The 16,234-nt window shown below is 39.2% G+C and overlaps 1 protein-coding gene across 1 annotated transcript in view; it reads left to right on the top strand.

Moving 5' to 3' along the window:
• The window catches only part of COL15A1 (collagen type XV alpha 1 chain), a 223,946-nt gene that overhangs the window by 188,938 nt on the left and 18,774 nt on the right, over positions 1-16,234 (top strand). Inside the window, exons 29-33 of the mRNA XM_043975517.1 lie at positions 936-1,025; positions 1,254-1,303; positions 1,429-1,530; positions 10,410-10,554; positions 15,386-15,450. Of these exons, the coding sequence (XP_043831452.1) occupies positions 936-1,025; positions 1,254-1,303; positions 1,429-1,530; positions 10,410-10,554; positions 15,386-15,450 (452 nt within the window). The remainder of the gene's footprint in view (positions 1-935; positions 1,026-1,253; positions 1,304-1,428; positions 1,531-10,409; positions 10,555-15,385; positions 15,451-16,234) is intronic.

The raw sequence follows: 16,234 nt of genomic DNA on the forward strand, positions 1-16,234 counted from the left end.
TGTCTCTAAAGTGCTCTTGAAAAGTTTTATGTAGACTAAACTTTTGTAAAAATGTCATATTGTGCTTTATGGAAGCTGACTATAAAAAATGATCCCAAAGAGAATTATTCTGTAAAGAGAAGAAATACTCAGTAACATCAACAGTAACAACAATAATGATAATAGTATTTTGCACACATTCATTATTTCATGAACTATACCAAACTAAACCAAGCTCACATAACAAATGGATTCAAACTTAATAATTTTGAATTTTTTAGTGCTTTTTTTCCACTAAACCACACTTAACTTTCTTCTTTTTTCTTTTTGTAAATCCAGATTTTCACATATAAGGAAATATCTGTGTTTTTATATGGTGCCCTTTTTTGTTTTCATCCTTATTGGTATTTTTTGTTTTCATATCATTTAAATTTCCAAATATATCTTCCCCGCCTTTTCCCAGCCTAGCACACCATGTCTTATAACAACAACAACAACCAAAAAAAAAAAGGAAAATAAAGAAAAGGGAAAAAAGGTAGTTCAACAAAACAACAGCATTATCAACCAAATCAGAAGGTACATATAGGCAATATTCTACACCTATTTCAAAGATGGGAGAGCAGTGAATTTTCTAATCTGAGCAGTGACGGAGGGAGAAGGATGTTTGATTATTACATTATTGTTGTCATTGTTATTATTGTTCAGTTTCCTTTCTTTGTTCTTTCCATTTATATTATTATAGTCATTGTTTATATTGATTTCTTGGCTCAGTCAATTCTTCATATTTGTCATTTCTAATGTCAGAGTAATAATCCATGACATTCATATAAACACAATATTTTTAGGGATCTCTCAGTCAGTGGGTACCTGCTTATGATGCCCTTTTTGAAAACACCATATTCTGTGACCATTTCACAAAGAATTAAAGTTATTTTCTGTATGTTTTTAAATGTCAGGTGTTAAAGGAGAAAAAGGCTCCTGGGGACTACCTGGGCAACCAGGCCCAAAGGGTGAAAAAGGAGATGATGGTGAACCAGGACCACCAGGTATTTTAAGTGTTATTCTAGACTGTTATTTTCCTCTTATTTTTTAAGAATTGCAACCGAACTAGGGTTGAGATCGCAACCACTATTAACCCTAATTATCAAAGCTGACATTACATTCTAGTGACATAAAAACTAAAAATAATAAGAAGAATAAAATGTTTACCTACTAGATTATTTTTTTAGTATTTCTAAAATAGAAATGATCACTTTTTAAATGTTTTCTTTCAGGTCCCCCAATTCCTGTTACATACTTGAAACACTTTATGGATAGAATGAAGGTACTTATTTCTTTGCTCAATATTTCCTCTCTGCCTAACTACCATTACTTAAGGTTTACTGGGATTATGAGATTTGGCTCATTTTGTTCTTTATCCTTAAATTTCTCAATGGTGTTTTCTTTGAGGGTGAGTCTGGAAACAAAGGGATCAAAGGTGAAAAGGGAGACTCCAATGGTGGATTTTTTATGCCTGGGCCCCCTGGACTGCCAGGAAGTCCTGGACAAACGGTAAGTAATATCCCTTTAAGATCATCTTCCCATGATGAAGTCAAATATATCATTGGAAATGATATATCGCATTAGCAATAATTAGAAATTAGACCAATACTTTGATGGATTCACAATCTCTTTAGTGTGAAATATTTTCTCCATCTGTGCAGATAACAACCCAAGGTTTTGTATTCTGTGTCCTTGTCTTTCTGTAAATCTTCCACAGAGGATTTACCCAATGCCATAGAGACTTTACTACAATTCTCTTAATATCAGAGAATTATAAGATAATAGATTTAGAGCTGGAAGGGATCTTAGAGACTGCGCCCTCCCTTTATAGATGGTTACATGATCTGACTCTTCTTGAATTCAAATCCGGCCTCAAACATTTACTAGCTGTGTGACCCTGGGCAAGTCACTTAACCCTGTTTGCCTGTTTCCTCATCTGTAAAATGAGAAGGAATACTCCAGTGTCTTTGACAAGAAAATTCCAAAAAGGGTCACAAAGAATCAAGCACAACTGAAAAATAGTTGAACAGTACAGACCAGCCTACATGACTTGTCCAAGTTCATACAGATAATAAATATGTAGAGCCAGGTTTCAAACCTAAATCCTCTAACTCTAAATCCAGTGATCTTTTCACTGTTTCATGGACCCAGTGCAATGTTTTCTATTACTCAGTTTCATTACATAATAGACTTACCGCCTCTTCTGCTCACACATCTTCAATAATATGTTTTTAAGTCACTTTCAGCATATAAGCCAAAGACCTGGTAATGTGTTGTGGTTTTTTTTACACCCACTATGCATTTCTCCATTGCCTTTTGCATCCTCTGAATTTTTTTATCTTCTGAAATTGTGGTGTTCCATGATTCCCAACAATATAGTATGAACCTGAGAATAATGTTGATTAAAAGAAAGGGCAAGGGGGCAGCTAGGTGGCGCAGTGGATAGAGCACCAGCCCTGGAGTCAGGAGGACCTGAGTTCAAATCCGGCTTCAGACACTTAACACTTACTAGCTGTGTGACCCTGGGCAAGTCACTTAACCCCCATTGCCTCACTAAAAAAAAAAAAATAAAAGAAAGGGCAAGTGGATTAGGATTCTTTAACTTGCGGTAACCAATGAGCCCTGAAATCAGAAGTCTATATAACAAATGAAAGCAAAAGACCTAAACCCAAAGGAAGTAAATTAGTATTAAAAAATTCAAATATAATGTCAGACTAGTTGCAGAAAAAGTTGGGGGAAGTGTTGGGGCCTCAATACCATGTGAGTAGCTATTCCATGGTAATAGAATTTCTAGTTAAACAGAACTTCTAGATACAAAATATGAATCATTTTCCCAGAATGAACTAGACTAAATAACTGCGTCAAACAGAAACTAGACATCAGGGTCTAGACCAAAACTCACAAGCTTCCTCTTCTTGACTACTTACTGTGTGATTTACTAGGCCTCACTGTTCCCTCTAACCTTATCCCATCCTTTAGTCATCTAGGCTTGCTAGCTGGTTTCTAGACTATCTTATTGCTATTTTCTGAGCTATCAAAAAGCTTCCTTCAGATACATAGAGTGTATAGCAAAATTCTGATTGTGGGAAACCTATAAAAGATTAACCACCAAGTGATATTTCTGAAATGTCACTCATTTGCTCCGGAAGGGATTGGTGGCTATATCTGCAGGTGTAGGCAAATACCCAAATTTATTGTTACTAATAGCCTCAGTACACATTAAAAAGAAAAAGCAGATAACAAATAGATCTTGCCCAGATTGTGTGATACAACTGAATAGATAGATACCCCAATGAGTGCCCATTATGAACTAGACAGACACTGCAGAATTGAATAGGAAGAGAGTGGACTGTATCTCATCAAGGAAGTTGCATAGACTCTCAGTGATTCTCAAGATATTCACCAACAAAAAGTTCATATTTTCAGTACTAGAATTATCCTTAATGGTGCCACATGGCCATAAATCATACAATTCATTGGTTTCAGAAGACCCCAAACTAAAGATGGCACAAAGAACAATAAAAAAGATGCATGGTGGGTATAAGAAGGCTGTAGCATATTGCTAGTAATGACTTATTTCACAAGAAGCAGCCTAAAAAACATATTCCACAGTATGTCTGAACAGAAAGTGGGCCAATTATGTAGCAAAAGCAAGAGATGACCTAACACAGTGCTAAGCATAATTAGAATTCAACAAATATAGGTTGATTTGTTGATGGCAATGGAACAGGATCCAAACTGTTGAAAATGTTGCTATCCCTTCCCATTAAAGGGAACAACACATACATACCATATTATATGCTAACATTTTAAAAGTTGTTGAGTCCTTTCCTCCTACTCTCTTTAAAATGATAGTTTACCTTGTCTGTGTGTCCCCCAGCATAGTTACACAAGTTGGTCACCAAATAGAGAACGAATGATATCCTGTTGAAAATTATATATAAATTCCTGCTTGGGTATGGGGTGAAACTAGATGTCCTCAGAGGCCCCTTTAAGAGCTAAGATTCTATGATTTTTTAATAGAGGAGTTGAGGTGTGCTCAGCCAATGAGGGGAACTGAAAAAAAGCAATCACTTTCCAAATACTCAGTCCACACTGCCAAATCCAGCAGAAAACATGATTGGGAAGATATAATGCAATCAAGTTAGTGGTTTGCCTTTTTAGTTTCAAAATGTCAACATTAACATTGTAAACGTGTGCATAAAGTTTATACATGTAATTTAGGATGATTCACTTAGTTTAGGAACTTTTGCAGTTACTTATAATTCAAGATATAATAATGATCATCAAATATTCATTTGAACATCTGCAACATACAAGATATCATGCTATTTTCTGGGAAAGATAGATAAGATAGGTCTCTGTCCACAACAAGTGTACATTCCAATTGGAGACAAAGAATTCATAAAGGAAATAACGATACTAGGTAGTATATGCTAAGTCCCATGGAAGTGACATGCCCAGTTCCTGCTACAGCAGCTGGCAGGAGTAAGTGAGTGAGTAAGTGAGTGAGTGAGTGAGTGAATGAATAAATGAATGAATGAAACTCTTTTAATAAGTGCTTACGGGGCAGCTAGGTGACACAGTGGATAGAGTACCAGCCCTGGAGTCAGGAGGACCTGAGTTCAAATCTGGCCTGAGACACTCAACACTTAATAGCTGTGTGACCCTGGGCAAGTCACTTAACCCCAATTGCCTCACCAAAAAAAAAAAAAAAAAGAAGTGCTTACTATATGCCAGACGCTGGGTTAATGTAAGGGTGCAAATAAAAAAGCAAAATAGTCCCTACCCTCAAGGAGAGGGAGAAAACATCTATAGGAGTGATGACCAAGGAAAGGTGCTTTGGTCTAGGAAATCACAAGGATAGTAAGTGGAGGCATAGGGTAGTTGATTAACATACTCTTTCCACATGCAATGATATTGATTTTCTTACTATTCTCAGAGCAAGAGGTTGATCGTAAAATCCCATAGCTACAGCTAGAAAGGACATCAGAGGCCATGTAGTCCAACCACTTCATTTTATACACAAGGAAATTAAATATATATGTGTGTGTGTGTATGTATATATGTGTATGTGTATTTATACATATACACATACACATACACATACACATACACATACACATACACATACACATACACATACACATACACATACACATACACATACACATACACATACACATATACATATACATATACATATACATATACATATACATATACATATACATATACATATACATATACACAAGGGAGATTAACTTGCCCAAGATCACATCAGCAGTAAGAGTCAGAGGCACAATAATAGGAAAACTCAGTTACTCTGATTCCAAAGCCAGGGTTCTTTCTATAATGCCAAAAGGGTACATACATCCATGGTGGCAGAGTAAGATAGCAGGAAAATGGCTGGAATGGATCGGGATGTGTAATGTGGTCTATTCTGGAGCTGTGCTCACTCACTCACTAATCAGATCAGTCAGCTCTAGGGCACAGTTGTCAAAATCCAGCCAGGTACTAGGGCTCATGTCCCTTTAAGCACCAGGCAGACAGGATCCAAGAGCTGCCTAGGGTTGTTAAAAGGCAGCTGAACCTGCCAAGGAATATCCATCTCCATCTGTCTCTCTGATTTCTTTGCACCGCATGATCAAAAAATATGAGCTAACATATGTAAAGTGATTTGCAAACTTTAAAGCACTGTTAACTATTGGTATTATTGTTATTATTATTCCCTTCAAAACAATTCACTCTCTCCTAGACCCTAATTAGCTTTTTGGATTGACCTCCCTCTTGGATCTTTTTCACAGCTTAGTTGTCTTACTATCATCCCCTCTTATTTTACTTACATCACAATTGAAAAATAATTTGACTCCTTGGCAATTCCATGTGGTCTCTATCTATGCTGGGGAGGGTTTCTAGGAGTCATCTTCCCTTCCTCCTGAGACTGCCTGGACAGAAGGCCTATTGCTTCCATCTCTGCTATCTCTAACTGGGCCTCAGTGGTGGGGACTGTGTCTCAATACCCTGATTAAACACTAGCATCTCAGGCTATTTCAGTATGCTACAATTTGGACTAATGGGAGAGTCCTCGCACATGTAGAGAGCCTTATGGCCTCTTAGCATGCCTTTCAGGCAGAAAATCTTAGGAGGAAATTTCCATCTTGCCAGTATGAACTGCCAACAATTAAATGTAATTAATAGCAATGAACTGCCAGCAATTAACTGAGGAAAGTGGCACCCTGTAGGTCCAGGCTGCATTCCTCCATAGAAAGCTCAGCTCTTAAAGAAGATTTCAGGGCTAGTGATAGCTTCAGCCTTCTTTGCTTCGCCTGGCCCTAGCCATTTGACCCATCAGTCTTCTGCACAAATTCAAAGGTGGGTTTGAGGTGATGCCACCTTTCCTGGACTATCAACAATTATATGAAGCTTTCTCTGTTGATTGCTTTGAAATGGGTTCTTTATTAAACCTGTCAGTGAACAAGGGGCCAGCCAGATGAACACTACCCTATATTAATAAGGATAACCCTTTACTAGGCAGATACACAGACTTTGCTCTGGGTCTGGGAGTTCTAGGGAGTAAGAAAGACCTGTACTGAGAGAACTGATAGAATTTTAGAGCTGAAAATTATTTCAGAAGTCATCTAATCCAAGTCAAATCTGAAACATGAATTTCTTCTACATTTCCAACTAGTTGAGAGCTGGGTTTATGGGGACCAAACATTTAGTATAGATGTGTGAAATGAATTTAACATTATCCAACTGTGCCTTTCCTTTTGTGTTGCCATACTGATTTCTTGCAGCAGAGAATCACTTGCTTGTTGAGCTTCCCTAGCTGGCCAATTAAACATACTACCTCCTTTTAGCCATCTTAAGATAGCTCATGTATGGTTAACATAATGAAAATGTGTACCATCTGAGGTTTACAATCCCCTTGTTGGAGTTGCATCTCATAGAATTTGTTGATATTTGATTGCCCCATAGAAAATTGTAATTTCTTATAAATTTTATAATATGGATTTTGGTGGTTCTCATGTTATATCTTAAGAAATCATGGGCAGTATAGGGGATAGAGACTGGACTTGTGTTTTTATTGGTCTAACAACTCCTAGTTGAAGAAGCTCCTATCAGCATAGGTCAGTGTCTCTAAAACTTTTAATCTTGGACAGTTGCTTAGAGCTCTGAGATGTCCAATGACTTGCCAAGGATTACTTAGCCAATATGGGGCAGCAGTAGGTCTTGAACTCAAGATTTTTATGTCCAGCTCTCTATTTACTGCATTCCTCTCATAGGCAATATAAGCACCTTGACTCTTCAACTCTTTGCAAGCCATGACATCTGGAGAGTTGACCAATACAACTGGTCTTTTAAAATTCTATAAAAAAATAACTTTGCATAGTTAGTTATCTATCATCTGTTGAGGTAATATGGTACAACAGATAGCATCCTGGGCTTGGAGTCACAAAGACCTGGGTTCAAATCATGCCTCAGACATTTACTGGGTACAACACCCTGGGCAAGTTATTTAACCTCTCTGCACCTCTGGCAACTTCCTAGGATTTATCCATGAAGCCAAAGATGGATTACATTCTGTATCTGCTTGGAATTTTCCACCTCAAGAGATCCTTAAATTGATGGAAGCAAAGATCTTTTCATGATTCCATTGTATTTGTATTCATTGTCTAATTAGAGATTGAAGAGGACATACTTGTTCCAGTAGTCTTCAAAATCCTGTCCCTGTTTCTATTTTGAATTTAGTAAAGATTGAAGAGCATATCATTAAGTAGATGCATTGCTACACATTCTCATTTTGTGTCATTATTTCTGACATCTAATATTGCTGATAAGTAAATAAAATGTTCATAAGAGTCTGCGACTCATGTAATTTGACAGATAAATTATAACCTCTTTTATAAATAGGCAAACAGGCCTTATTACTGGGATGGTTTCTTACAATAGCTTCTTTTCATTCCACTGAGAGTGAAAAGAAGTTGGAGAGGGAAGCAAGCTGACTCATTCCTCTCTTCACTGTCAGGTTAAGGATCTATAATTGTTTACTCTTGTGGGTGCTTCAGGTCCCTAACTGGTACATTAATTACCTAGAGAAAGTTTTCCCTGAACTTCTTTTTAGTTTAGTTTAGTTTAGTTTTTTTGGTTTGTTTTTGCAGGCAATGGGGGTTAAGTGACTTGCCCAGAGTCACACAGCTAGTAAGTGTCAGGTGTCTGAGGCTGGATTTGAACTCAGGTACTCCTGAATCCAGGGCTGGTGCTTTAACCACTGCGCCATCTAGCTGCCCCCCCTGAACTTCTTTTTAAAAAAAAAATAGTTTCATAAGATAAATGCCCCTTCCTGGGTGGGAATCAAAAGCTAAAGAATACAAATATTTCTTCTCTTGTTTAGCCCTAAAGTAAGATATGACTCTCTTCTTAAGCCAATCCCTCTTAAATCAAGAGCTTCTATTGTATAGTACAGAACTTTTAAGCTAAAAACAAAATCTATCTATCATTCTCTGATGAGGTTAAAAAAAGTGCTGCAGTCTCTTTTTTAAAAATTAATTAATTGTTTTAACTTCAAGTGACCAGTGTAAGCACTTGTAAATAAAAACAAGAACAAAAGAAAACACAAAAAATTGGAAGCAAGGGAAATAATATGCAAATGTGACTGTAATTGTATATAAAACCAAACATTTCCATTATTACCCCAATGTTAAATGAAACTAAAGCTATGAATGTTCATTTTAATAATATAGAAACAATGCAGCATGGTAATGTGGCATTGGGCACAGTCCTACCTATAATACAGGCTTGGGAAAAGTCCTACCTACATAAAATGTACTGCCTGGGAGACTGTGGATACATCACTTAATTTTCCAATGATCCAAGGAGACTTCCAAAGCTCTAGGTCACAGACCAGTGACTTTGGTAGAAATAATTTGCTTATCTGGCATTTCTTATACCAATGAAAACACAAGTGTAGACAAAAACCCTAACTATCGAATATGAGTCTCAGTTCTTGTGAAATGCTGTTGCTTTCATTTACCAAGTTAGAGTCAGTGTGTCTGTGTTATTTTTGGTTCTCCTTTCTTTATTCAACTATGTTCTTTCTATAACATGTAACATGTAACACTAACCACTCTGGCCCCCATGGCCTAGAAGCCTTTCCCTCTCCCTTCTCCTGGTTCTCTGGTACCCTTAAGGGGGGGTTAAGGGTGTTGAGGCTCTCTGCAAATCACTTCAGCTCTGACCAGTGGTTGTTCCACCAAGGACTGGGTTGGTCCCCTATACTCTGGTTTCATTTAGCCCCTAACTTTCACATTAGTTTTTATAAAGGAATGTTTACTTCAAAAGGTATGATAATAGGGGCAGCTAGGTGGCGCAGTGGATACAGCACCAGCCCTGGATTCAGGAGGACCTGAGTTCAAATACGACCTCAGACACTTAACACTTACTAGCTGTGTGACCCTGGGCAAGTCACTTAACCCCAACTGCCCTGCAAAAAAACCAAAACAACAAAAAACAAAACAAAACAAAAGGTATGATAATAAATATACAAACAGCTTAGCTCTGTTGCTTATAGAGCATGGTCCCAGTTCCAAGTCCAAAAACCAACTTGAGCTCCAATCTCAGGTACCCTGGCTTCTTGGCACTTCCCTGTGGGCCCATCTACCTGCAATCTGGTTCCAGGGTGGTCAGAGCTTGAACTTCCCAGTCTGGCGGGGTTTACCTCCGGCACCTAAAACTGAGAAGGACAAACCAAAATAAACACCCCAGCCCATTTCTCAGAGCTAGGGTAAAATTGGAGAGAGGGGAAGGTTTCTCCTTCCCAATTCAGTTCCCAGTGCCATCCATGGGTGAACTGTGATCTTCACTCTCTGGACATGGCAGAAAGGAGTGTCCAGAAAAGAGAGCACCCCTCTCAATCTGGTCAGCTTAAAAGATGCAACCTGTTCCAGCTACATAGCTAATCAAAGGAGGCTACTCCCCCTCCCATGTCTTAAGGGGAGCAACAGGAAGGAAGACCCCTCCATGTTGGGTGATCGGGGCCTGTGCACTGCACGTGACGAGCTCTCTTGCAAACATAACAACTTAATCGGATTTCTTTTCTTGTATGTGCTATACCTCCTGTTACAATTTCTTTAGACTCACTGGACAAGCATGTTAGCACTAATTAATACAGGTACCTGGTACTGTGCTTGGCCACTGTCAGCGTGCAGGGGAAAAAATGCATGGGAATCATTAGTGAATGTTTGATTACCATGTTTCTTGTGGGAAATGTAAGCTTTTAAGTGAGGAATTCCGAAGTTTCCTTAACAGAGGTATTACTCATAAATCAAAATGTCAAGGTGATTCATTATGTCCTTTCCTCTGTCACTATGGGTTTGCCTTACTAGGGCCAGAAGGGTGATTCTGTTATTGGACCCAGAGGACCCCCAGGGGCACCAGGTTTGCCTGGGCCTCCTGGCTATGGAGCTCATGGACCCCCAGGACCTCCGGGACCCCCAGGGCCACCAGGACCTCCAGCAATATTGGGATCAGGTTAGTAAAAGTAATCACTTCATTTATGGTTCATTTGGTCTCTGTACTTTCAATACCAGGCACACAACAGGTATTTAATAAATGCTCGTATTAAATGAATGTTCTGCCTATGTTGTTTTTGTTAGTGTCACTCTTATAGTCACAGATGGATTAAATAGTCCATTCTATCATGGATAGTCATATTTTTATGAACAAATATTTCTCCAAGGACTTTCAGATACAGAGAGTTTAGAATAATTTCATATTTTTATGCAGATATTGGCAACAAAAACCACATCTTCCCTGGCAATTTCAAGTAATCTTTAGCTCAGGGTTGGTTTATAGGGAAAAACATTAGCATAACATGGACCAATTGAAAACATATAACCTTTTGCCTGATGGTTTAAACACTATTTTTTTCTCTCTCCAGACTTGTGTGTGTGTGTGTATATAAATATAAATATAAATATATATATATATACCAGTAAATGTAAGGCACACTTTCAACCTCCCCTTTTTTTAAAAGCAATTCATAGATGTACTAAACTTCCTATCCTTGTGTTTAGATAACCCTTCTTTAAGTTACAGAAAGAAAAATGAAAATGAAAATAATAAACAAACGTTCTATCGACCATTAAGTAACTAACCCACAAGGATGACCCAGTTACTTCCTCTTTAAAAAACTGTGGCTCAGAGCTCAAGGCTCAAGAGCAGTTTGCACTAGAACTTTATAAACAACATAATAATATACTACCCACCTCACTTGTCTATTTTGAGAAAAGCTTTTTTTCTAAAGTACTATGTAAATACATTTTGGGGGGGGTTATCTTTTTTTTTTAATTCCTGTTGAATCTATTTCCACATAATTTGAGTTATTATATAATTTACTTATTATCCAATTGTCTCAAGCACTTATGACTTTTCCCCCCAAATCAAACAATTTTGGAGATTTTGGTGGTGGGGGTAGGGGTTGGATCTTGGATGTCTTTGGTATTTGTAATTCCCAGTAAGGCAACTTCTAGAAGTGAAGAAGGGCATTTGCTGTTTTAGAGTGTTGCCCTGGGAGGAAAGGTGGGGGGATTGGGAGGACTTCCTGAGAGTCACACAATATGTATCAGAGGTATGACTCGAATCTGTGCCCCTTATGATTCAGAGGCCTACTCTCTCTTCATTACATTGCACAGGCTCTCTCCTATTAGCTTCTCACAAAGTAAAGGCTATTTGTTATGTTTCCTTGTGCATCCCCATAGCAAATGTCCTACCCAGAGCAGGGGCTCAGTGAAGACTTCCATAACTTCATAGGCTAAAGGAATCTTAGAGTTAGAAGAAACTTCAAAGAACAGATTGTTTTTCTAATTGCTATTATTGATCAGTCAATAATGTTTTTTCTTTTTTTGGTGAGGCAATTGGGGTTAAGTGACTTGCCCAGGGTCACATGGCTAGTAAATGTTAAGTGTCTAAGGCCAGATTTGAACTCAGGTCCTCCTGAATCCAGGGCCGGTACTCTATCCACTGTGCCATCTAGCTGCCCCAATCAATAATTTATTAAGAGCCTATTATTGGCAGCTAGGTGGTGCAGTAGGTACAGCACCAGGCCTGAAGTCAGGAGGACCTCAGATGTTTAATAGGTGTATGACCCTGGGGAAGTCACCTAACCCTGATTGCCTCCAAAAACAAACCAACCCCCCAAAAGAGACTACTATATGCCAGTGCTAGGTACTGGGAATACAAGGACAAAAACAAACAGTCCCTACCCTCGAGGAGCTTACATTTATTGGGGAAGATAATATATACATATATTAAAAATAATAATAACTACAACTAGCATTTACATAGCATGTTAACATTTTCAAAGGGCTTTACATAAGTTATCTTATTTGATCCTCACAACAACCCTGTGAGGTAGGTACACTTATATCTATTTAGTTGATAAGGAGGGAGGTCTAGGAAATTTGCCTAGGGTCACAAATATATAAAATAAATACAAAGTCTGGGTGGACTATAGAGTTCAAGCAGGGGAATGAGGTATATGGCAAAGTTGGAAAGGTAGGTATAGGTCACATTGTAAAGGGCTTTAAAAACCAAACACAGGAGTGAATATTTGATCCTGGAGAACTTCTAGAGTTTATTGAGCTGGGCAGTGACTTGGCCAGGCCTATACTTTAGGATAATCACTTTAGGGACTAGGTGGAGGATAGATTGGAGCAAAGAGAACTTTGAAGCGGAAGGCCCAGTTAGGAAGTTGCCATAGCAGTCCGAGTGAGAGCCTGAATTAGTGTAGTGTCTGAATGAGTGGCGAAAAGGGAGCAGGTGCAAGGGATGTTGTGGAGATTGAAACAACATTTGGTAACTGATTGGATATGGGAGGTGAGGGGAGAGTAGCCAGTCCAGGGAAACATTGACATTGTGACCCTGAGAGACTAGTAGGATGGTGGTGTCCTTGACAGAAGCTATCCCAGGAGACTAGACCACAGCTTCTTGAGAAAAAGATGAGTTCGTGTGATGGGCTTTGTTTACACTACTATTTTTCCATGAGCCCAAACATCATACAAAATGCAGGGTGTCCGCAGGATGTGAGTTTACTATCTTCGTCTTTTCTTCCTCAACACCCAGTTCCCTTTTCCGTATCCTTGACAGTCTTCAGCCTTAGGTCCAGGCAAGGTTAGCCTAGGAAAATATGTACAGAAATGTTCCTGCCAAGACACCAGTGCTTATTTATAAAAATTTTGCAAACAAACCCCACCTTTTACAAAATGGAGTCTGCCCTAAATGTGAGTTTTCCTTACCTCTGTTACAACTACAGACACCCCGGTGTGCCCTCTCATTTGGAGGTTCTCCATCTATCTTCCTAACTAATTAAACTAGGAGCTTTTGATGTCCCAAACCCTACTTCACTTTTTTCTTTTTTTTCACAAGAAAACAGAAGCCAGGAGCCAGAGGAGAAGTGCAAAGGAAGCAGTAATGACAGCACCTCCATGATAGCCCTACTTCTCCTTCCTTCCAGCTGCCAACTTTCCTTGCTCTGTAGCTGCCTCATTAATAACAGGGAGGAAATGGCAGGTCTTTTCAATGTGTTTCTGGGAAAAAAATGATAGATGGAAAGAAAAGAGAAGCAATCAGGGTATGGGCCACTCCAATTGGATCTCAGAATCTCCTCTATGCCATCCCCAGCCAGACAGACTTCTTGCTGTTCTTCACATGTGACATAACCTCTCCTATTTCTATGTTTTCACACCAGCTGTCTTCCTCCATGCCTGGAGTGCCTTCACTCTTTACCTCTAACTCTTAGAACCCTTTGTTTCCTTCAAAGTTCAGTTTAAATAATGCCTTATACATTAATCCTTTCCTGGTCTCCCCCACCCACCTACCCACCCACCCAGTCACTTTGTATTTATATTATATGGCTATGTGAAATACACATATCCCCAATAACTTGTCCTCCAGCTTCCACTTGAAAACTTCTAGTGAGAGGGAATTCCCTGCCTCCCAAGGCAATCTTATCTATTTGTTTTAACTAGCTCTAACTGCAAGGATTTTTTTTCCCTCATATTCTAGCTCTGCCACTGAATTTCTATCCACTGGTCCTTGTTCCGCCTTCTGGATGAATAGACAGACAGACAGAGACAGAGAGAAATACAGAAAGAGACAGAAACAGAGATAGATAGAAAGACAGATTGAGAGAGACAAGAAAAAAAAAAGAAAAAAAAGAAACTTGGGGGCAGCTTGGTGGTGCAGTAGATAAAGCACTGGCCCTGGATTCAGGAGGACCTGAGCTCAAATCTGGCCTCAGACACTTGACACTTACTAGCTGTGTGACCCTGGGCAAGTCACTTAACCCTCATTGCTGAGAGAGAGAGAGAGAGAGAGAGAGAGAGAGAGAGAGAGAGAGAGAGAGAGAGAGAGAGAGAATTTATTAAGCACCTAGTATGTGTCAGGCACTGTGATAAGTACTAAGAATACAACACAAGCAAAGAAGACAGTCTCTGTTCTCAAGGGGCTTACATTCAAATGGGGAAACACAAGGAGGGGAAGTATGTGAACAAGATGGAGAAGTATTCTGCAGTCATTTCTGAGCCAGCTTAGATGTAAACACAGGGCAAGGGACTTCCTCAATAGAGGTTCTGAGTAACAACTCACCAATCAGAGGAAGAGGCAAACAAAATCATTTCCCCTCTATATACCTGGTAGGTACGTAGTTGTTTACATTTGTTCTTCATTAGAATAGGAGTTCCTTTAGGGCAGGAATTGGGTTTTTGCTTTTCTTTGTATCTCTGGTGTTTAGTCCCAAACCTCGCCCTTCTTAAGAAGTTAATAAATGCTTGCTGACTTTAATCCTTCTTCCATATAACAACCCTCAGAGTTCTCTTCAGCAGACTATACATTTCCAATTCCTTCCCAATTTCCCTGGCCATTTCCTAGCCTCAAGTCTTTACATTCTATTCAATTACAGATTTACCAGGCCCATCAGCATATCGCAGAAGAAAGGCTGAATATTGACAAGTTGTTCTTCTCAAAGTCTCATTGACAATTATCCAGAAGATAATCTTTTTCTGAATGTTTGCAATTTAATTTGGGATGGTTCCTTAAGATAGTTTTCTATGTACGGTTCTTGTTTCCCTCCAAGGAGTTGATGGGGAAAGAACTGGCAGAATGTTGGTAGAATATTTGCATCTTCTGGAGCATTCTCAGTTAGAATACGTGACAAATGTCAATCTCTTGAGGCCCAGACAATTAAATTAAATGCAGAGGGGGTGAGGGAGGAAGAGAGAGAGAGAGAGAGAGAGAGAGAGAGAGAGAGAGAGAGAGAGAGAGAGAGAGAGAGAGAGAATCTAAACTTTCTGCTTTATTTCAGCTGTGGCACTTCCAGGCCCACCGGGCCCTCCGGGCCAACCAGGACGTCCAGGATCCAGGAACCTGGTCAGTTAACATTTCTGCAATCAAAGAGAAAAACCGTATTTTTTTAAATCCATGGATCTATATTGAGAGTTTCTATTAAAAAATGTCAAGAATATAATTCTACTTGATTAGCAAATGACCAGAAGTTCCCAGATTTCTAACATGTTTGTTCATGACTGTGACTTGTTTCCTGGATATTCAATTGATTTCTAGCGATAATCCTCTTTGAATGATTCACCTTTTGCTTTATTTGTACAAAATAGTGAATAATCATGTCCTGGCTGAGAAAAAAAATGATGTTTTAGGGTTTAAACAAATCCTTGTGTCCTGAAGTATCTTTTTTTTTTTTTTAGTGAGGCAGTTGGGGTTAAGTGACTTGCCCAAGGTCACACAGCTAGTAAGTGTTAAGTGTCTGAGGCCGGATTTGAACTCAGGTACTCCTGACTCCAGGGCTGGTGCTCTATCCACTGTGCCACCTAGCTGCCCCCCTGAAGTATCTATTTTGAAGACTTGGGACTAGTAGCTTTAGTCCCAGGATCTTTGGGTTTGGCGTTCTTAGAGCTGGTGGACTCCGCTGGCTTGGGGTCAATAGGTTTAGCAGCCTTGGAAGCTCTGGAATCACTGAGCTTTGTGACCTTGGAATCAGATGGTGGTCCTAGGATCAGACTTGTGACTTTGGGGTCAGACTTGGTGACCTTGGAGTCAATGCACTTAGCAGCCTAAGGTTCTGGCAACCTTAGAGTCCTGGGGTCTGGGTATTTGGTGCCAACCTAGGCCTGGATGTTTGGTGGCCATCCTGGCACTG

The sequence above is a fragment of the Dromiciops gliroides genome, chromosome 1 (assembly GCF_019393635.1).
Source record: "Dromiciops gliroides isolate mDroGli1 chromosome 1, mDroGli1.pri, whole genome shotgun sequence".
NCBI classification, from domain to species: Eukaryota; Metazoa; Chordata; class Mammalia; order Microbiotheria; family Microbiotheriidae; genus Dromiciops; species Dromiciops gliroides.